The 22,654-nt window shown below is 44.5% G+C and overlaps 1 protein-coding gene across 6 annotated transcripts in view; it reads right to left on the bottom strand.

Moving 5' to 3' along the window:
* Positions 1-22,654, bottom strand: part of mical3a (microtubule associated monooxygenase, calponin and LIM domain containing 3a) — a 422,657-nt gene that overhangs the window by 32,529 nt on the left and 367,474 nt on the right. For all 6 annotated transcript variants that reach the window (XM_080190575.1, XM_080190577.1, XM_080190576.1 and 3 more), the window contains 3 exons: positions 13,209-13,316; positions 9,535-9,628; positions 7,475-7,525 (listed from right to left, as the gene is read on the bottom strand). In XM_080190575.1, the coding sequence (XP_080046701.1) occupies positions 7,475-7,525; positions 9,535-9,628; positions 13,209-13,316 (253 nt within the window). The remainder of the gene's footprint in view (positions 1-7,474; positions 7,526-9,534; positions 9,629-13,208; positions 13,317-22,654) is intronic.

Genomic DNA, 22,654 nt, shown 5'->3' with positions numbered 1-22,654 from the left:
GCAGATTTTCCTTATATCCCCTCTATTCCTTCTGCCACTTAGCTTGTTTTTGAACTCTCTGTCAATGTAAGCAAGTTCCTCTTGTCTACTCTATCTCTACCCCTCAAAATTTTGTATCACCCTCAGATTTCTCTGTTCCAAGGAAAACAAATGACAAGTTCTCCTCATTGCTACAATTCCTCAACACTAGCAAAATTCTAGTAAATCTTCTCTATACCCTTTCCAGAGCAATTACGTCCTCCCTGTAATGTGGGGACTAGAATTGCACACAACTGCTCCCAGCTGACAAGCAAAAACTGAAGCAGGAGAATCCATCAAAGAAAGTCATGCAATGTTCATCTGAGGAATCGGATGATTGCCTACGGGGCTGCTTGGAGTCAGTGGACTGGTCAGTACTTAAGAACTCTGCAAACAGCGTGAATGAATACATTACAGTAACTGACTTCATTATTAAGTGTGTAGAAGACCATGTACCATAGAAGTAAATCCATGTGTTCCCCAACCGGAAACCATGAATGAACAGGGATATCCATTGCTTGCTGAAGTCCAGATCTCAGGCATTTCAAGTCAGACAACACTAACCTACACAAGAAAGCCAGATACGATCTAAGGAGATCCATCAAAGATGCCAAAAGACAGTAACGGACGAAGCTAGAGTCCCAGGCTAGCCATAGGCTCCAGCTGATTATGGCAAGGTCTGCAAGACATAACAAGCTACAAGATGAAGGCATGAAAAGTCGCGGGCTCCAACGTACCCCTCCCTGTTGAGCTCAATGCATTCTACGCCTGTTTTGAGCAAGAGGTCAGTGAGAGCATGCCCTCCGCCTTGAAGTCCTGGATGAACCATTATCTGGGGTCGCCAGTGCAGATTGCCAGAGCAGCTTTCTCGAAGGTCAACCCATGGAAAGTGACTGGCCTGGATGGGGAACCTGGGTGTGAACTCAGATCCTGTGCGGATCAGCTGGTGGGAATGTTCGCAGACATCGTCAACCTCTTGTATAGAATAATCTCAGGTCTCTATCTGCTTCAACAAAACAACCATCATCCCGGTACCTAAGAAAAACCATGCAGCGTGCCTCAATGACTGTCGGCCAGTGGTTCTGACATCCATCATTATGAAGTGAGTCATGGCACAAATCAATTCCAGTCTCCTGGACTACCTGGATCCACTACAGTTTGCCTATCACCACAACAGGTCCACAGCAGACACCATCTTTCTGGCCCTGCACTCAACCCTGGAACACCTAGATAATACGAACACCTATGTCAGACTCCTATTTATTAACCACAGCCCAACATTCAACACCATTATTCCCACAAAACTCATCTCCAAACTCTGTGACCTGGGCCTCGGCACCTCCTTCTGTGATTGGATCCTGAACTTCCTAACCCACAGACCACAATCAGTAAGGAGAGGCAACAACACCTCCTCCATGATCATCCTCAACACCGGTGCCCCACAAGGCTGAGTTCTCAGCCCCCTATTATACTCCTTATACACCTATTCACCTATAGTGTTCAATTCTGGTTGTAACACTACCAGAAAGATGTGGAGGCTTTGGAGAAGGTACAAAAAAGATTTACCAGGATGTTGCCTGGTATGGAGGGCATTATCTATGAGGAGAGGTTGGCAAAACTTGGCTTGTTCTCACTGGAAGGATGGAGATTGAGGGGTGACCTGATAGAAGTCTACAAGATTTCCATGCCCATGAGGGGCATGGACAGAGTGGTTAGTCAGAAGCTTTTTCCCAGACTGCAACAGTCAATTACTAGGGGGCATAGGTTTAAGATGCAAGGGGCAAATTTAAAGGAGGTGTATGAGGCAAGGTTTTTACAGAGGGTGTTGGGCGCCTGGAACCCGCTGCCGAGGGTGGGGGTTGGGGGGAGGGGTCTGGACATGAATTGGATGGGAATAGAGGGATATCTTGAGGAGTGTACATATTACAGAGAGGGAGGTGCTGGAAGTCTTAAAGCGCATCAAGGTAGCTAAATCCCCGGGACATGATGAAGACCAGGACGTTGTGGGAGGCTAGGGAGGAAATTGCGGGTCCCCTAGCCGAGATATTTGAATCATCGATAATCACGGTGAGGTGCCTAAAGATTGGAGAGAGTCAAATGTTGTGCCTTTGTTTAAAAAGGGCTCGAATAGAATAGAAACCCTACAGCGCAGAAAGAGGCCATTTGGCCCATTGAGTCTGCACAGACCACATCCCACCCAGACCGTACCCCCATATCCCTACATATTTACCCACTAATCCCTCTAACCTACTCATCTCAGGATACTAAGGAGCAATTTTAGCATGGCCAATCAACCTAACCCACACATTTTTGGACTGTGGGAGAAAACCGGAGCACCTGGAGGAAACCCACACAGACACGAGGAGAATGTGCTAACTCCACACAGACAGTGACCCAAACCAGAAATTGAACCCAGGTCCTTGGAGCTGTGAAGTAGCAGTGCTAACCACTGTGCTACCGTGCAGGCTGCAGGGAAAAGCCTGGGAACTACAAGCCAGTGAGCCTCACGTGTGGTGGGTAAATTTTGGAAGGTATTTTGAGAAGCAGGATCTACAGGCATTTAGAGATACAAGGATCAATTGGGGACAGTCAGCATGGCTTTGTGAGTGGAAAATCATGTCTCACAAATTTAACTGCGTTTTTTTAAAGAGGAACCAAGAAGGTAGATGAGGGCATTGCAGTTGATATTGTCTACATGGACTTTGGCAAGGTGTTTGACAAGGTACCGCATGGTAGGTTCAGGGATTCAGGGTGAGATATCTAAATGGATACAAAATTGGCTTCTTCACAGAAGCCAGAGGGTGGTTGTCAAGAGTTGTTTTTCAAACTGGAAGCCTGTGATGAGTGTGTGCCTCAGGGATCAGTGCTGGTCCCACTGTTATTTGTCATTTATATTAATGATTTGGATGAAAATATAGGGGACATGGTTAGTAAGTTTGCAGATGATACCAAGATTGGTGGCATAGTGGACAGTGCAGAAAGTTATCTCCAACTGCAATGGGATCTTGATCAATGGGCTGATGAATGGCAGGTGGAGTTTAATTTAGACAAATGCTAGATGATGCATTTTAGTAGATAGAACCAGAGCAGGACTTACTCAGTTAATGGTAGGGCATTGGGGAGAGTTACAGAACAAAGAGATCTAGGGGTACATGTTCTTAGCTCCTTGAAAGTGAAGTCAGTCACAAGTGGACAGAGTGGTGAAGAAGGCATTCAGCATGCTTGGTTTCATCGGTCAGAACACTGAGTACAGGAACTGGGACATCTTGTTGAAGTTGTACGAAACATTGGTAAGGCCACTCTGGAATACTGTGTGCAATTCTGGTCACCCTATTATTGAAAGGATATTATTAAACTAGAAAGAGAGCAGAAAAGATTTATTAGGATGCTACCAGGACTTGATGGATTGAGTTATAAGGAAAGGCTGAATAGACTGGGACTGGGGTCTTTTAAGAGACTTCTGGATGAGTACATGGGATTTAATGGGATTGAGGGTTATAGATAGGCCTGGTAGGTTGGGATATGATTGGCGCAACTTGTGGGCCGAAGGGCCTGTTTGTGCTCTAGTGTTCTATGTTCTATTTTCCTCTGGAGCGTAGGAGGCTGAGGGGTGATCTTATAGAGGTCTATAAAATAATGAGGGGCATAGACAAGGTAGATAGTCCATATCTTTTCCCAAAGGAAGGAGAGTCTAAAACTAGAGGCGAGAGGGGAAGAGATACAAAAGTGTTCAGGGGGCAATTTTTTCACACAGAGGGTGGTGAGTGTCTGGAACAAGCTGCCAGAGGTAGTAGTAGAGGCAGGTACAATTTTATTTCTTAAAAACCATTTAGATAGTTACATGAGTAAGATGGGTATAAAGGGATATGGACCAAATGTGGGCAATTGGGATTAGCTGAGGGGTTTAAAAAAAGAGGGTGACATGGACAGGTGGGCTGAAGGGCCTGTATCCATGCTGTAAACCTCTATGATTCTATGATATGGTCCCTGGAAGAGTACGGGTTTTTAGTTCAGTTGGGCAGCATGGTCAGTGCAGGCTTGGAGGGCTCAAGGGCCTGTTCCTGTGCTGTAATTTTCTTTGTTCTTTTTCTATGACTGTGTGGCCAAATTCCCCTCCAATTCGATTTTCAAGTTTGCTGACGATACCACCACAATGACGGAGTACAGGAATGAGATAGAGAATCTGGTGAACTGGTGCGGTGACAATAATCTCTCCCTGAATGTCAACAAAACAAAGGAGATTGTCATCGACTTCAGGAAGCACAAAGGAGAACATGCCCCTACATCAGTGGGGACAAAGTAGAAAGGGTCGAGAGCTTCAAGTCTTTAGGTGTCCAGATCACTAACAACCTGCCCTGGTCCCCACCAACACCTGTACTTTCTCAGAAGTTCAGCATGTCAGCTACGACTCTCACCAACCTTTATAGATGCACTGTAGAAAGCATTCTTTCTGCTTGTATCACAGCTTGGTATGGCTCCTGCTCTGCCCAAGATTGCGAGGAACTACAAAAGGTTGTGAATGTAGCTCAATCCATCGTGCAAACCAGCCTCCCATCCAGTGACTCTGTCTACGCTTCCAGCTGCCTCAGCAAAGCAGTCAGCATAATTAAGGACGGCACGCACCCAGGCATTCTCTCTTCCACCTTCTTCCATCGGGAAAAAGATTCAAGAGTCTGAGGTCACATACCAACCAACTCAAGAACAGTTTCTTTCCCTGCTGCTGTCAGACCTTTGAATGGACTTACCTTGCATTAAGTTGATCTTTTTCTACACCCTAGCTATGACTGTAACACTACATTCTACACTGTCTCGTTTACTTCTCTGAGTGGTATGCAATGTAAAGCGCACAAGGAACAATACTTTTCACAGTAGGTTAATACGTGCCAATAATAAATCAAATCAAACAATCCTCTAGTTATAGCCCCACCAGTGCCCTATACAGTTTCATCATCCTGTCCCTCCTTCTGTATTCCACATGACTGCCAATAAAGGAGACCATTCCATATGCCTTCTTTACAATTTATCTACCTATACTACTACCTTTGTACACCACAATTTCTCACTTCTTCTACCCCTCTCATTATACTCCTTAGTGTTCCTTTTTACTATTTGACTTCCCTCACACTTGAATTCCATCTGCCACTTTCCAACCAACCCACCAACCAGTTTTTGTGACATCTGCAAATTTCTCAACCATGCCTCCCCCCATGTTCAAGTCCAAATCCTTAATATATAAAACAAACACCAAGCCCTGTGGCACACCACTTGAAACAGCTTTCCATTCGCAAAGGTTACCCTTTGTTTCCTGCTACCAAATAACTTTGGAACCAATTTGTCACATTACCTTGTATCCTATGGGCTTTTAGTTTTTTTGACCAGTCTATCCATGTGGGACCTTGTCAAATGCTGTACTAAAATCCATGTACCCACACTGCATACCTTCATCCTTTCAATTCCTCAAAGAATACAATCAAATTTGTAAGGCATGAATTTCCTTAACAAAGCCATGCTGACTATCCCTGATTGGTTCATGCCTTTCTAAGTGACAGTTTATCCGAGATCTCAGGATTGATTCTAACAATTTTATCACCACTAAAATAAGACTAACAGGCCTATAATTTTTGGCATTTCCTTCCTCCCCATTTTAAACAACAGAACCAATTTGTATTCCTCCAATCCTCTGGCACCTCTCCTGTGTCTAGTGAAGATTGGAAAACAGCTCTCAGAGCATCTGTTCTTTTCTTCTCTGACCTTCAATATCCTAGGGAGCAATCTATCCAGCCATTAATTGGCGACTTAACCACTTTCAAGGATTCCAACTCCACTAATACTTCCTCTTTCGTTATGATTATTTTATCCAGTATTTCACACTGTTCCTCTTGGATTACTATATATACATCATTTTTTTTTGTGAACATAGAGACAAAAAATTCATTAAAACTCTTCCCACGTCCTCTGATTCTTCACACAAATTCCCTTCTTCATCTCTGGTATCCCACATTTTCCTTAACTATCCTTTTGCTTTTTATATACTGGTAAAACATCTTTGGGTTTTCTTTAATCTTGCTTGCTTTCTAATATTTTTTCCTACCCTCTCTTTGATTTCCTTTTTGTTTACTTTTTACTGGCCATCTGCAGTGTTCAGTTTTTCTAACTATCATAAACTTTCTTTTCCTATTTAATCTTCCCCTGCACTTTTTAGACAACCATGGGAGTCTAGATTTGGCAGTACCATTCTTATTTTTGGAGGGGACATGTTGCCTTTGTATACTAAGGATCTCACTTATTAGTGCTCTCCTCTGGTTTATCCTTTCGCAGTATTGTGCAGTCCACCTCGACCAAACTACTTCTCAGTTTTGTAAAATTTGCCTTCCACCAGTTTAAAACCTCTACCCCTGATTTATTTCTATTGTTTTCCATAATAATACTAAATCTAACCGAACTGTAGTCACGATCCCCGATATGGTGATATTGTCACTCTACTCACTTGCCCATCTTCAGTTCCCAACACTAAATCCAGAATTGCATCTTCTCTTGTTGGGCTTGTCATGTATTGTTTAAAAAAAGTTCCAGGACACAGTGCATGAATTTTCACCCTCAATGTTCCTTGTAATGTTTGAAACCTAGTTGATGTTGAGATAAAGCCTCCTACTATTAGTTCCTCTTATTCCTACAGGCAGAACTTTGTCTACATACATATTCTTCTATCATCCACTCATTTTTTTGCGGGGGGGGGGTGGTCTGTAGTATACTCCTAGTAGCGCGATGCCCTTTTTTTATTCCTAAGTTCAACTCATAAAGTTTCATATATTAACTCATTTAGTATATCATTCCATTTTACAACTATAATTGCTTCTTTAACCAATAATCACCCCCTCCCCCACTTTTCTGTCACCCATTCTATCCTGCCTGAAAACTAAAGGGATTTTGAGTTACTAATTTTGCCCCTTCTTTAGCCAGGTTTCTGTGATAGCACTGACATCCTGCTGCCTTGTGTCTATCTGTACCCTAAGTTCATCTGCCTTATTGGTGATACACCTTGCATTGAAGTATAAACAGCTCAACCCATCAATTTCCTTTGGTGGGTGCTTTTTAACCTTAGTTTCTTCTGTCTTTCTGAGTCACTGACTACATCACTAACTGGTGCTCCCATTTCCTGATCTGAATTGGACCCATCCTTTGATTCCTATCCCCCTGCCATGTTAGATTCAAACCTCCCTGACGGAACTAGCAAATTTACCATTCTGGACATCAGCTGACAGGTCACATAAACCCTATACATTGCCATACTAACATCAGACACTGGACCAGCAACAGGAACGTGGATGGTGAGGATGCAGGTACTTCAACCTGGTGAAACTAAAGTGAAGGTTTGCAGCCAGGGATGGAGGTGAAGAGGAAAAGATTAGAAAGAAAGTCAGCAGGTGTGGGATTGCAGAAGGACAGACATACGTACCACCAAGATGCAAGTCGAGGATTTCACTGTAACTAGACTCTCCCCAATAGTCTACAATAAGATTAGAAAGAGTTAATGTACAGTGCCAGGCAACAGGCAATAAAGGACATGCAGACACACACATGCTACTGAAAGAGGCAGGTTCAGATACCCAAATTGGCAGGCACGCAGCAGCCCCCTTCACCAAAGATAGCGCTAAGTGTTATATATCTCATGACAGAGCGTTACTTCAAATGCGGTACTCCCCCTTCAAATGCATTGGTTCCCCCTCCCCCGGCGACATGCGTTGGTTCCCCCCATACAACAGTGCATTGATTATTGGTCCCCGCCCCCAACAATCCCCGCGATACTGCATCGACTGATCATGTTGGTGATGTATCTCATGGGGAGCTTTTCCGAGTGGTTATCAGTTCCCCAGTTTTCACATTCTCATGCTGGCCTTTGTTTTGCTGAGCTACCCAAGCTGCCTCATTGGACAGGAAACATGCACAGCAGGAACAGTGACAGACAATATCACAAAGAATAACTGGTCACACAGAAACCCATAGTTTGGAGGTCAGAGTGAGAGTATTGACGTAATAATAGAGATGAGTGACCATGATAAGCAGGTACTCTGTGTTAACCAGTGTTTGAATATATCATTATCACAATTTCCAGCAACTATCATCCTGGTCAGAGGTTCAATAATCCCTGGGCAGGTTGACGAGGAGCAGCCCATTGTTGAGTGTGACTGAGTTCAATACTGGAGTCATTAGATACGGTGTGTGGAACACTTTGCGATACCAATTCACGAGTAGAGGAAGCTGGACCTCAAATGCTGAAACACTTTGTTCTGCACTAGTGTCAAGAGCTGCGAGTGTGCTCAGCAGGAGTATTGAGCTCTAGCAGCTAGTTAGGGGCTCAATCCTGCTGGGATTCTGGTGTGGTAGTGCTATTCACTTTGTGAGTGTGGATTCAGTAAGAAGTCTCACAACACCAAGTTGAAGTCCAACAGGTTTATTTGGAATCATGAGCTTTCAGACTGCTGCTCCTTCATCAGGTGAGTGTGGATTGGGTGAGGAGTCCCTTTGTGGTGGAACAGCTCACCGTTACTCATTGAGAATCATGTGAAAAATTCCACCACAAGAGAAAGATCCCAGTAAATCTCAGCAATAAGAAGGGAGGGACAGGTGAGAAACCATCCTATCAGAATAAAAATAATGAGGATTGAAAGATATTCCTTGACTCGGATTGTAGCAGGTGCTGCAGAAAATGCCAAAGTCACCAAACAAATATTCTGGAATATTCCAGCTCAAACTCAGCTTCACAACTGAGCTTGGAGGCAGAATGTGAATAGACAGAAGAGAACAAGAAAAACAGCACTTTTCCCACCCAGCACAATAAAACATCAAACTCTTTACAACTAAACTTCATCTCAATCTGATCGCTGAGCAGTTTAGGGTTTGGTTCCTGGCGTAAAGATGATTCTGGAAAGCTCAGGGATTGATTCCTGGCATAAAGGTATCCATGGGCAGTTGGGGAATTGGCTCCTGTTGTGAGGGTGATCCTGGGCAATTCAGGGAGTGGCTGTTGAAATAAGGATGACCGTGGCCTGTTCAGGAATTAGCTCCTGGTATGAGGGTAACACTGGGTAGTTCAGGGATTGGCTCCTGGCATGAAGGTGATCCTAGGCAGGTCAGGAATTGGCTCCTTTGGTGAGGGTAACACTGAGTGGCTCAGGGATTGGCTCCTGGTGTGAGGGTGGCCCTGAGCAGTTCAGGGATTGGCTTTTGGTCTGAGGGTGACCGTGGGCAGCTCAGGGATTGGCTCCTGGGGTTAAGGTGACTCTAGGAAGCTCAGGGATTGGCTCCTGGATGGACTGACCAGATAATTTCAATGACACATGTCTGGATCATGGACAACATGTCTCTGAAACCCTGCTCCTGTGTTGAAAGGAGCAATGCCAACCATCAGTGTACGTTCCCTCTAGTTGCACAGGGTTAAAGTAGCTTCTTGAGGGAATGCCATTGTCATGCTTATGCCCAGATTCCTGTGATCACATGGAGAGACAGTGCAGATACCTGCTTCCCCACGGAGAGCTTTCTCTACAGCCACACCTCGCTCCTCCAACTGTCGCTGCTTCTCCTCCACCTGTTCAAGCTGACGCTGAATGATCTGTTGGAGGAAGGGAGTTTAACCAGATTGTGTGAGTACTGATACATCATGTAACATAATAAAGTAGAATACCCTGAGCCCAATACGCCTCAGTCAGGATGGTATACCCTGAGCCCAATACGCCTCAGGATGGTATACCCTGAGCCCAAGACCCCTCAGGATGGTATACCCTGAGCCCAAGACCCCTCAGGATGGTATACCCTGAGCCCAAGACCCCTCAGGATGGTATACCCAGAGCCCAAGACCCCTCAGGATGGTATACCCTGAGCCCAGGACCCCTCAGGATGGTATACCCTGAGAACAATACTCCTTTAAGAAGTTAACCCAAATCTTTTTACCACCAAATAGATCAAAATTGGAGAAGCTAATGCATTCAAAGAACAAAGAACAAAGAAAATTACAACACAGGAACAGGCCCTTCAGCCCTCCAAGCCTGTGCTGACCATGCTGCCTGACTGAACTATCCCTCTATTCCCATCCTATTCAGACGTCCCTTAAAACTCACTATTGTATCTGCTTCCACCACCTTCCCCAGCAGCTAGTTCCAGGCACCCACCACTCTCTGTAAAAAAAACTTGCCTCATACATCTCCTTTAAACCTTGCCCCTCGCACCTTAAACTTATGCCCCCTAGTAATTGACTCTTCCACCCTGGGAAAAAGCTTCTGACTATCCACTCTGTCCATGCCCCTCATAATCTTGTCAACTTCTTTCAGGTCACCCTCAGTCTCAACCTGTGTTGTTCCAGTGAGAACAAACCAAGTTTCGCCAACCTCTCCTCAAAGCTAATGCCCTCCATATCAGGCAACATCCTGGTAAATCTTTCCTGTACCCTCTCCAAAGCCTCCACATCTTTCTGGTAATGTGGCAACAGAATTGAACACTGTGTGGCCTAAGGTTCTATAAAGCTGCAACATGACTTGCCAACTTTTAAACTCAATGCCCCGGCCGATGAAGACAAGCATGCCATTTGCCTTCCTGACTGCCTTCTCCACTTGCGTTGCCACTTTCAGTGACCTGTGTACCTGTATACCCAAATCCTTCTGCCTATCAATACTCTTAAGGATTCTGCCATTTCCTGTATATTTCCTATCTTTATTAGACCTTCCAAAATGCATTATCTCACATTTGTTTGGATTAAACTCTGTCTGCCATCTCTCGGCCCAAGCTTCCAACTGATCTATATCCTTTTGTATCCTCTGATGGTCCTCATCGCTATCTGCAAATCCTTTGTGTCATCTGCAAACTTACTAATCAAACGAGTTGCATTTTCTTCCAAATCATTTATATATATATTACGAACAGCAAAGGTCCCAGCTCTGATCCCTGAGGAATGCCACTTGTCACAGCCCTCCATTCAGAAATGCACCATTCCACTGCTACCCTTTGTCTTCTATGACCGAGCCAGTTCTATATCCATCTTGTCAACTCACCTCTGATCCCATGCGACTTCACCTTCTGCACCAGTCTGCCATGAGGGATCTTGTCAAAGGCCTTGCTGAAGTCCATGTAGACAACATCCACTCCCCTACCCTCATCAATCATCTTCGTCACTTCCTCAAAAAATTCGATCAAGATAGTGAGACATGACCTTCCATGTTGTCTCTTGCTAATACATCCACTTATTTCCAAGTGGGAGTAAATCCTGTCTTGAAGAATCCTCTCCAATAATTTCCCTACCACTGATGTAAGGCTCACCGGCCTGTAATTACCTGGATTATTCTTGCTACCCTTCTTAAACAAAGGGACAATATTGGCTATTCTCCAGTCCTCTGGGACCTCCCCTGTAGCCAGTGAGGATACAAAGATTTCTCTCAAGGCCCCAGCAATTTCCTTCTTTGCCTCTCTCAGCGTTTTGGGGTAAATCCCATCAGACCCGGGGGACTTGTCTACTTTAATGTTTCTCAAGAACTCCAATACCACCTCCTTTTTGATCTCAACATGACTCAAACTGTCTACACGCCCTTTCCCAAGTTCTTCTCTTTGGTGAATACTGAAGCAAAGTACTCACTTAATATCTCACCCACTTCCTCTGACTCCATGCACAGATTTGCTCCCCTGTCCTTGAGTGGGCCAACCCTCTCCTGTTCACCTTCTTGCTCTTAATATATGTATAAAAAGCCTTGGGATTTTCCTTAATCTTGCTGGCCAATGATTTCTCAGGACCCCTTTTAGCCCTCCTTGCTCCTTGCTTAAGTTTCTTTCTACTTTTCTTGTACTCCATACTTGTTTTGTGTGTTTCCAGCCTCCTGACCTTGACAAATGCTTCCTTTTTCTCTTTGATTAGGCTCACAATATCTCTTATTACCCTAGGTTCCCAAAACTTGCCATACTTATCCTTCATCTAGCAATCTAGAAATCTAGCACGAGGGGGCATGGCTTTAAATTAAGGGGGGGTAGTTATAGGATGGACGTCAGGGGTAGGTTCTTTACCCAGAGGGTGGTGAGGGATTGGAATGCCCTGCCTGCTGCAGTTGTAAATGCGCCTAGTTTGGGGGCGTTTAAGAGATCCGTGGATAGGTTTATGGACGAAAAGGGATTGGTTTAGGTTAGTGGGTCATTGTTTTGTAACTGGTCGGCGCAACATCGTGGGCCGAAGGGCCTGTTCTGCGCTGTAATGTTCTATGTTCTATGTTCATCCTTACAGGTATGTACCGGTTTTGAATCCCTATCAACTTACACTTGAAAGCTTCCCATATGCCAGATGTTGATTTGCCTCGAACATCTACCCCCGATCTACATTTTTCAGTTCCTACCTAATATTGTTGTAATTAGCCTTCCCCCAATTTAGCATCTTAAAGACGACACTTTTCTTTTTCCATTAGTATCTTAAAGCTTACTGAATTGTGGTCACTGTTCCTGAACATTGACCACCTGGCTCGGCTCATTTCCCCAATACCAAGTCCAGTATGGCCCTTCCCAAATTGGACTATCTATATTCCGTTTCAAGAAACCCTCCTGGATGCTCCTTACAAACTCTGCCGATCCACGCCCCGGCACTAAGTGAGTCCCAGTCAATATAGGGGAAGTTAAAATCTCCCACCACAACAACACTGTTACTCCTTGCAAGAAGTAAGATTGGAAGAAGTTTATTCAGGAGATTGTGACTTGTAACAGATGTCAATAGACAGTTGTTTGCAACTACAGAGACGAGATGTACAGGAACGAATAGGCTTGTTTGAAATGGAATCTATTCATCTGGGTCCAGATAGATGCTGCATGATCTGCTGAGAATATCTGGCAGACTTTATACCAAAAAATCCCGCTGGTGACTTTTCATTGGCAATCAATCACTATGGAGACAAGCATGAGATGAAGATAAGGCTAGCGATGAAGAATTCTGGGAAATAATGGCTACACAAAAGCTTCCTGTTCCTCCCAAACAGGGTCCACTCAATTTTTATCATGCCTGACATTTTTCACTTCAGAGTATTTTGATTTTATGTTAACCAGTATATGTAAGATTGGAGCAAGATCTCTCAATAGTTGCACCTTTAGGGACTGGGAACCATAGGTGCATTGGCAATTCAGAACGCACAGAAAGCTTCATCCACCTTCATCCTAATCCAGGAGTTACTGACCTGTGCCCTGTGCAGCCTCTTCAGCTCCTCCTGTTTGGCTTGTCGCCGAGCAGCTTTCTGTACTCTCCGAGTCAGCTTGGAGTTAAGCTCCTCTTCAGTGTAGGGTTTCTGAAAATAGACAGCCAAATCTTCACCTCTGCTCAGCAGTTGCACAAAGTACAAACCCCATGAGACATTAAATCACTGGATCCAGTAATGAGGAGCACATATATATCTCAGATCATTGGATCCAGTGACCAGTAGCACCCAGACACAGAGAGAGAGAGATACAGGAGCAAATGTGCACAAAAATACTTTTATAATTTTTTATTATTGTGATGTGGGCATCACTGGTTAAATCAGCATTTATTGCCCAACCTTAACTGCCCTCGAGAAAGTGGAGGTGAACTGCTTTCTTGAACTGTTGCAGTCCACATAGTGTACCCAAACTGCTGTTAAGGAGGGGGTTCCAGGAATTTGACCCAGCGACAGTGAAAGAACAATACATTTCCAAATGAATATGGTGTGTGGCTTGGAGGGAAACCTCTAGGTGATGGTGTTACCAGATATCTGCTGCCTTGTGCTTCTAGAGATAGTGGTTGTGGATTTGAAAGATGCCTAAGTCCCTGCAGTGCATCTTGTAGATGGTATACATGGCTGCCACTATTAGTCATTGGTTGAGGGAGGGAATGTTTGTGGAAGGGGTAGCAATCAAGTGGACCGCTTTGTCCTGGATGGTGTCAAGCTTCTTGAGTGCTGCACTCATCCAGGCAAGTGAAAAGTTTCTATCACATTCCTGACTTATGCCTTGAAGATGTTGGTTCGGCTTTGGGGAGACTGGAGAAAAGTTACTCGCTGCAGGATTCTGAGCCTTTGACCTGCTCTAGTAGCCACAGTACTTAAAGGGGAAGTGGTGGCATAGTGATATTGTCACTAGTAATCCTGAGATCCAGGGAAAATCTGGAATTAAATGTCTAATGATAGCCACGAAACCACTATCCATTGTTGTAAAAATATTGTCGTCTCAGGAAGAAATTCTGCTAAGCTGATCTGATCTGGCCTACATATGATTCTTAATCCACAACAGTATGGTTGATTCTTAAATGTCCTCTGAAATGGCTGAGGAAATCACTCAGTTCAAGGGTGGGGGGGGGGGGGGGGGGGGGGAGAGAGAGAGAGAGAGAGAGAGAGGGGGGGGTAGCGTGGAGGAGCAATAAATGCAGGCCCAGTTAGTTTCTCTCTTGATGGAGAATGTTGTCATTAGGGGGAATGAATTACCCAAAAATCGACTGGGATAATGTTAGAATAAAGGGTAAGGAATTTCAGAAATTGTCTGTGTTCAGAAATGTGAGTACTTTATTGACTTGTATGGTCGCAGTTCAACTAGAAAGGAGGCATTTGTTGGATATGGTGCTGGTGAAGAGGTGGACCAGGTGAAAGTGGAGAATACTTGGGTAAGTACAACTTCTGAACTGGAGAAGGGTTAATTTCAGTGGTGGATTGGTGAGGAAGAAAATTTCAGTAAAAGTGGAAATGGGAGAGTAAATTAGATGGGTGTATATTGATAGGACAGCGCAGAGTGGATAACTAGTGGATAATTTGCCAGGTCCTGATAACTTGCATCCCAGGTTGCCAAAGGAAATGGATTGGAGACAGCAGAAAAGCTTCTCAAGTTCCAATCTTCTCTTGATACATGGACAATGCCAGTGGTTTGAAAACTAGCAAATGTGACACATTATTCAAGAATGGGTTTAACAGCAGCCCTATAACTACAGACTATAGCTGACATCCATGGTGGATAAAGATTTAGAAACAATAATCAAGGATTGAATTAGCAGCGACTTGGAGAGGTTTGTGTTATTAAGAAGAAATTGAAAAAGGACAGCTTGTGCTTGGCGCTCCCCAGGTTTCGATAACGGAAATATGAAGAGTGAGGACAATACTAATCAACTAACAGGACCTAGAAAGGCTGTCAGAGCGGACAGAGGCCTCAACAGGCTGTCAGAGCGGACAGAGGCCTCAACAGGCTGGCAGAGTGGACAGAGGCCTAGATGGGCTGGCAGAGTGGACAGTGGGAATTTGATGTAGAGAAGTGGGCAGCACAGTGGTTAGCATTGCTGCTTCATAGCTCCAGGGACCTGGGTTTGATTCCTGGCTTGGGTCACTGTCTGTGTGGAGTTTGCACATTCTCCTCGTGTCTGCATGGGTTTCCTCTGGGGCTTTGGTTTCCTCCCACAGTCCAAAGATGTTCAGGTTAGGTTGATTGGCCATGCTAAAAATTGCCCCTTAGTGTTCTGAGATTATAGGTTAAAGGGATTAGTAGGCAGGATATGGGGGTAGGGCCTGGGTGGGATTGTGGTTGGTGCAGACTCAATGGGCAGAATGGCTCTTTCTGTACTGCAGAGTTTCTATAATTCTTCTTCTTCTAAGTGTGAGGTGGTGCATTTAGGCATAAGGGATAGAGAGAGACAAGATAGACAACACAATTTTAAAGTATGTGCAGGGATACGGGAAACATGGGAATTAATATGTTGAGATCCTAGAAGGTGACAGGACACACATAGAACATAGAACATAGAACATTACAGCGCAGAACAGGCCCTTCGGCTCACGATGTTGCGCCGACCAGCTTTTAAAAAAAAACAACACTAACCCACTAATCTAAACCAATCCCATTTCGTCCATAAACCCATCCACAGATCTCTTAAACGCCCCCAAACTAGGCGCATTTACAACTGCAGCTGGCAGGGCATTCCAGTCCCTCACCACCCTCTGGGTAAAGAACCTACCCCTGACATCAGTCCTATAACTACCCCCCCTTAATTTAAAGTCGTGCCCCCTCGTGCTAGCTTTCTCCATCCTAGGAAAAAGGCTATCACTATCTACCCTGTCTAAACCTCTAATCATCTTATATGTTTCAATAAGGTCCCCTCTTAGCCGCCTTCTTTCCAGCGAAAACAACCCCAAATCTCTCAGTCTCTCCTCATAGGATCTCCCCTCCATACCAGGCAACATCCTGGTAAACCTCCTCTGCACCCTCTCCAAAGCCTCTACATCCTTCCTGTAATGTGGGGACCAGAACTGCACACAATACTCCAAGTGTGGCCGCACCAGAGTTGTGTACAGTTGCATCATGACGCTGCGACTCCTAAATTCAATCCCCCTACCAATAAACGCCAAGACACCGTATGCCTTCTTAACAACCTTATCTACTTGATTCCCAACTTTCAGGGATCTATGTACACATACACCTAGATCCCTCTGCTCCTCCACACTATTCAAAGTCCTCCCGTTAGCCCTATACTCAACACATCTGTTATTCCTACCGAAATGAATTACATCACACTTCTCCACATTAAACTCCATCCGCCACCTCGCGGCCCAGCTCTGCAACCTTTCTAAGTCACCCTGCAAACTATGACACCCTTCCTCACAATCTACCACACCTCCGACTTTGGTGTCATCAGCAAACTTACTAATCCACCCAACTATACCCTCATCCAGATCATTAATAAAAATTACAAACAGCAGTGGCCCCAAAACAGATCCCTGAGGCACACCACTCGTAACCGAACTCCATGACGAATATTTACCATCAACCACCACCCTCTGTCTCCTATCTGCTAGCCAATTCCTGATCCAATTACCTAGATCACCCCCAATCCCATACATCTGCATTTTCTGCACACAGAGAGTAGTTAGTAAAACATACTGGATCTTGGGCTTCATAAATAGCAACATAGAGTTCAAGAGCCGGGAAGCTACATTTATAAAGCTCTGGTTCGTGATTTGTGTCCAGTTCTGGTCACCACACTTTAGGAAGGATGTGAGGAGGCTTGAGAGAATGTGGAGGGAGATTTACCAGAATGGTTCCAGAGATAAGGGGGCTTTAGCAACAAGGTTAGGCTGGAGAAGCTGGGGTTGTTTTCACTGGAGTGAAGGAAATTGATGGGGAGATTTGATAGATGTGTACAAGATTATGACAGGTTTAGATAAGATAGATATATAGTTTTCAGATTTTGAAAAAGGAATGTTGGCTGGATGTAAAAAGAAAGGTCTTTTATGCAGTATGTGGTACTGAGCTGGAAGTCACTGCCTATGGAGGTGCTGGAAGCTGAGACAATGAATGATTTCAAAGAAACGCCGTCCTATTGGCTGATCAGTTTAAACAGTTTGGTCCCCAAGATACACTGGCATTGGAGGAATGTCAGAGAATGTTCGCTAGGTTAATACTGGGATGGGGGTATTTTGTTATGAGGAGAGGTTGAGTGGGTTGGGCCCATACTCATTGGAATTTCAAATAATAAGAGGGAACCTTATTAAGATAAATAAGACAATCAAGGGGCTTAAAAGGGTAGATGCTGAAAGGTTGTTTATTCTTGTGGGAGAGTCTAGGGTAAGAGGGCATAATCTCAGAGTAAGGGGTCACACACTATCAAATAAATCGGTTAGACTTTAACCTGGTGTTGTGAGACTTCTTACTGTGTTTACCCCAGTCCAACGCTGGCATCTCCACATCACACATTGAAGACAGAGATGAGGAGGAAGTTCTTCTCTCAGAGGGTAGTGAATGTGTGGAATTCTTTACCACAGAGGGCTTTAGAGGCTGGATCATTAAATGTGTTGAAAGCTGAGACAGACAGATTTTTAATCAGTAAGGGTATCAATGGTTACAAGGATAAGGTGGAAAAGTGGAATTGAGGATTATCACATCAGATCAGACATGATTTCATTGAATGCTGGAGCAGACTTGACGGGTTGAATGGCGCAATTCTCTTCCTATGTTTTATGGTCTTACGATAGCGTAAGGACAAGGAGGCACATCAGCTAGATATGAGGAGGAAGATTCTTTTTTTAAACACAGTGAGTGGTACTGAGGCAGAACTCACTGCCTATGGAGATGCTAGAAGCAGAGACAATTAAGGATTTCAAAAGGAAATATGATGGGCTCTTGAGGGAATGAAACTTGCAAAGCTACAGAGATTGAGTAGGGGAATGTAACTGACTGGAGCTGGCACAGACTCAATGGACTGACTGGCCTCCTCTGTGGCATAAGCCGACTCCTTCCTCCAGAGGGATAAGTTTATCTCTATCGAACGTACTTTAATCATTTTGAACAACTCAATTGGGTTAATGCCTTATCTTTAGACTCAAAGGTAACTCTGGGCACAATCTTACAAAAAAAATTCAAAATGCTGAACGAGGGAGAAAATGGGATTGGGGGGGTGGGGGGAGCGGAGAGAAGAGCTTAAGCTACCAGGGAAGCTAGCTGCAGACTGCTTGAAGTGCCACTGCGCAGGCACCCTAATCTCCCACTCAATTGGGAGATCACCAGCCACCCTCCCCCACCTCACCATCATCGGCAGCAGTGTAACCCCCTGCCCACCATGGCAACATAGGTCGCTGGCATCATGGTATCATCTCCCAATGGTCCCCCACCATAACTCTCTCCATGACCCACCCTGCACACCATCCCTATGCCAATTTCCCCCACCCCTGACCGTGCTGATTGCTCCCTGTGCCGGTCTTTTCCCCCCACCCTGCCAATCGCTCCCCCTACCATTTATGGTGCTCAGTGGACAATGCCAGGGTGCCTGGTGGTCATTGCCAGGCTGGCACTGCTCCATGGCACTGCCCAGCCACACCCTGACCACCCAGGAGCTTCAATGGTCTCTGATACCCCGGCAAGGCATGGTCTTTGCTGATGGAGACCAGCTATAATTCTCACCGGAGTGAGGACCGACCACTAAGGAGGTAAGTACAAGACAGCATGGTCAAGGCTGTTCTAAATTCACTGAAGACATGTAAAACATGTCATTAATATTTAAATTGGCTCTGCACCACCTCTCACGTAATACTAGCCAATCGGCATGGTGAGCTGATAAATTGTGCCCATTTAAGTCAGTCAGCTGTCTACAGATGTACAAAGCAAACTAACCTGTTTACTTAAAAAACATAATTTCACCACCTTTACCAGGGACAATCAGTGGGAGCTGCTCAGAAGTGTGAACTTTGCTGAAATTCAGCACAGGGTGTGTGGATTACCCTCACATTAACCAACAACTTCTCATCAACTACGGGATTACTGGATTCCCACAACACCAGTTTAAAGTCCAAACAGGTTTATTTGTAGCAAAAGCCACAAGCTTTCGGGACAGCTTGTCCCTTCATCAGGTGGCTGGGTGATCTTGACGAAGGGATGGGCTGTCCCGAAAGCTTGTGGCTTTTGCTACAAATAAACCTGTTTGGACTTTAAAGTGGTGTTGTGGGATTTCTTTCTGTTTTACCCCTGTCCAACGCCTGCATCTCCACATCATGATTACTGGATTCTCCATTAACCAAATCAAGTCCCGTTTCTAAGTCAACTGCTATGATGCTTTCATTTTAATGCAAGTGAACTGTCTGATGATAGACCCAGAATGGCTGTTTTCAGTGACTTCTGACCAATCAAAATGTCCCCATGAAGCTGATGTCATCTGAATGGTACCTTGGGGATACCAGGTGAACACAGGTATGATGAGATGCTGCTATTTACCTCAGTAATCACCACTGACTGAGGTGTTGGGCTAGAGATCGAGGTGACCATTTAGACAAAGGCTTAGATTCAATCATTAAAATTTGGCTGTATTTTCAAATATTTCCATCACATTCAGTGCAGAATTTTCCCCACAGAGAGTTTGGGTCGGAGATCCTACCGTGCATCAAGGGCCAATCTGTCTGCACAGATTAGTCATTTGACTGGAGCCTTATAACCTTCTAATATGGTCACCCCATTGACTCTTGCCTACAACTCAGATCTCCCAGTCTTCACACAAACAATCCTTTCTGAATAAGTTAGGATTGTTAGAGTCATAGGATACCAATTCTACCACCTCACCTGCCCAGAACTGAAGTGGGCAAGGGCCTGACAATGAAAATCTCCATTGGCCTTGGGCAAGAATTTCCCTTCTTGCCTGAGCGAGGCCATAAAATCCCGCCTATGGAATCTCTACAGTGCAGAAAGAGGTAATTCAGCCCACCGAGCCTGCTTCGATGCCAATCCTACCGAGGTCCTATCCCTATAACCCCACATATTAATTGTCCAATTAACCTAACCTTCTCTGAACAAAGGTGGTATTAGAAATGATCTAATGGAGATTTTCAAGATGAGAAGAGATTTTGAAAGAGAGGATAAAGACAAACTATTGTCTCGGGTAAATCAGAGGTTATAAACTTCAAATCATTGGCAAAATATTAAGTGGGGAAATTGAGGGGAATTTTTTTTCACTTGATATGTTTGGGATCTGGAACATTCTAATTTTAACAGAGCTAGTCTGGTAAATGAGGAATATAGACAAACAGCAGAATATGGAAAGTAGCATGATTTTTAAAATTAATCCTTGGGATATCAACATCACTGGCATGGTAACGAGTGACTTATTGCCCATTCAAGATTGCTCTTTCATGGTCATTGATAGGCCAAATGGCCTGCTTCTGTGCTGTAGATTTCTGTGATTCTGTTCATTCAGGAGAAGCTATTTAATAGTTTTATATAAAACATGGTGAAATTGTGGAAGTCAATCACATTTGGAATAGTTGAAGTGAAGACGGCACAGTGATTAGCACTGCCACCTCAGAGTACCAGGAACCTGGGTTCAATTCCACCCTTGGGTGACTGTGTGGAGTTTGCACATTCTCCCCGTGTCTGCGTGGGTTTCTTCTGGGTGCTCTAATTTCCTCCAACAGTCCAAAGGTATGCAGCTTAGGTGGATAGCAGTCTTACATTAGCTACCCTCCAATCTATAGGAACTATTCTCAAGTCCAAAGAATTTTGAAATTGACCACCAATGTGGATCTAGTATTTCTAGGGCCACTTCCTTAAGTACTCTGGAATGAAGATTATCAGCTTCAAATACACTCAAGAAGCTTAACACCATCCAGGACAAAGCAACCCACTTGATCAGCACCCCATCCACAATCATTTAATCTCTCCACTATTGACAAACAGTGGCAGCCTGTGTACCATCTACAAGATGCACTGCAGGAACTCACCAAAACTCCTTAGGCAGTATCTTCCAAACCCATGGCCACTACCATCTAGAAGGACCAGGGCAGCAGATACCTGAGAACATTCCCACTTGGAGATTCTCCACCAAGTCACTCACCATTCCGAGTTGGAAGTATATTGGCTGTTCCTTCATTGTCACTGTCAAAATCCTGGAACATCCTCCAGAACAGCATTGTGGGTGTACCTACACTTCAGGAACTACAAAGGTTCAAGGAGGCAGCTCATCACTATCTTCCCAAGGGGCAATTAAGGATGGGCAATAAATGCTGGTCTCACCAGTGAGGCTCAGCAGGAACAATTTAGAAAGGCAGTCATGATCAAGCAGATAAAGACAGACAGTGGAGGTATTTGAAAATCAGGAATAATTAGTTGACTGTGATCTCAGCGTCACTCTGTTGGAGAAAGACCCAAGTTTAAACCGTGTTTATAAAGAAGGAAAAATTTCACCACAGGAATAAAGTTCTGTGGAACCAATAAAGTTCTGCGCTTTTGGAGCAGGAAACGTATGTGCCAATTTGTTTACAGAGGGATCCCAAAACCAGGTGATGTGACAATGACCACATTATCCAAGGTTGTGAAGAAGGATTAATTAGTGTCAGGACATGAGAGAGAACACCCCTGTTTGTCACTGAAATATTCCATGAGTTCTTTTACGAGGGCGCTAACTGCGACTCGGTTTAACATCCCTTCCACTTAGGACTTCGCAACAGTAATTTAGTATTCACAAGTACCTAGGATAGTGCAGCACTTCCCCTGATCTCACAGGTACTTGGGACAGTGCAGCACTCCCCCGTACTCACATGTACCTAGGAGAGTGCTACACACTCTCTGCACTTGCATGTCAGCTTTCATAGAGTGTCATTCAGCCCACCAAGCCTGCACTTACACAAATTTCACCCTCAGTATGAGCTGAGAAATGAAGGGAGCTTTCACACAGACTGTATATGTACTCTACCTTGTAAGTATATGATCTTCTGAATGCCAGAGCATGAGGAACATAGACAGACTTAAGAGGAAAAAAAAGTAACTTTAAATGGCTCAATGAACAGAATCAGAAAACAGCCAAACTTCAAATCAGATTACAGAAACGCTGACCAGCCGTCCGCACTCAACACGCTGACCAGCCGTCCGCACTCAACACGCTGACCAGCCGTCCGCACTCAACACGCTGACCAGCCGTCCGCACTCAACACCCTGACCAGCCGTCCGCACTCAACACGCTGACCAGCCGTCCGCACTCAACACGCTGACTAACCCCACACATCACACACTAACCAACCAGTCTATATCATAAACTATCAGCACTATATTGACTTAAACTAAATGCTAATATTGACGCAACACATTATATTTCACACTAACTAACCATTGTACATTGCAAACTAACCAACAAACTATGTTGTGCACTAATTCACCACAC

The sequence above is a fragment of the Carcharhinus amblyrhynchos genome, chromosome 6 (assembly GCF_965287045.1).
Source record: "Carcharhinus amblyrhynchos chromosome 6, sCarAmb.v2.hapA, whole genome shotgun sequence".
Lineage (NCBI taxonomy): Eukaryota > Metazoa > Chordata > Chondrichthyes > Carcharhiniformes > Carcharhinidae > Carcharhinus > Carcharhinus amblyrhynchos.
The sequence above is the reverse complement of the archived record's forward strand: the minus strand, read 5'-3'. Positions and strand labels throughout refer to the sequence as shown.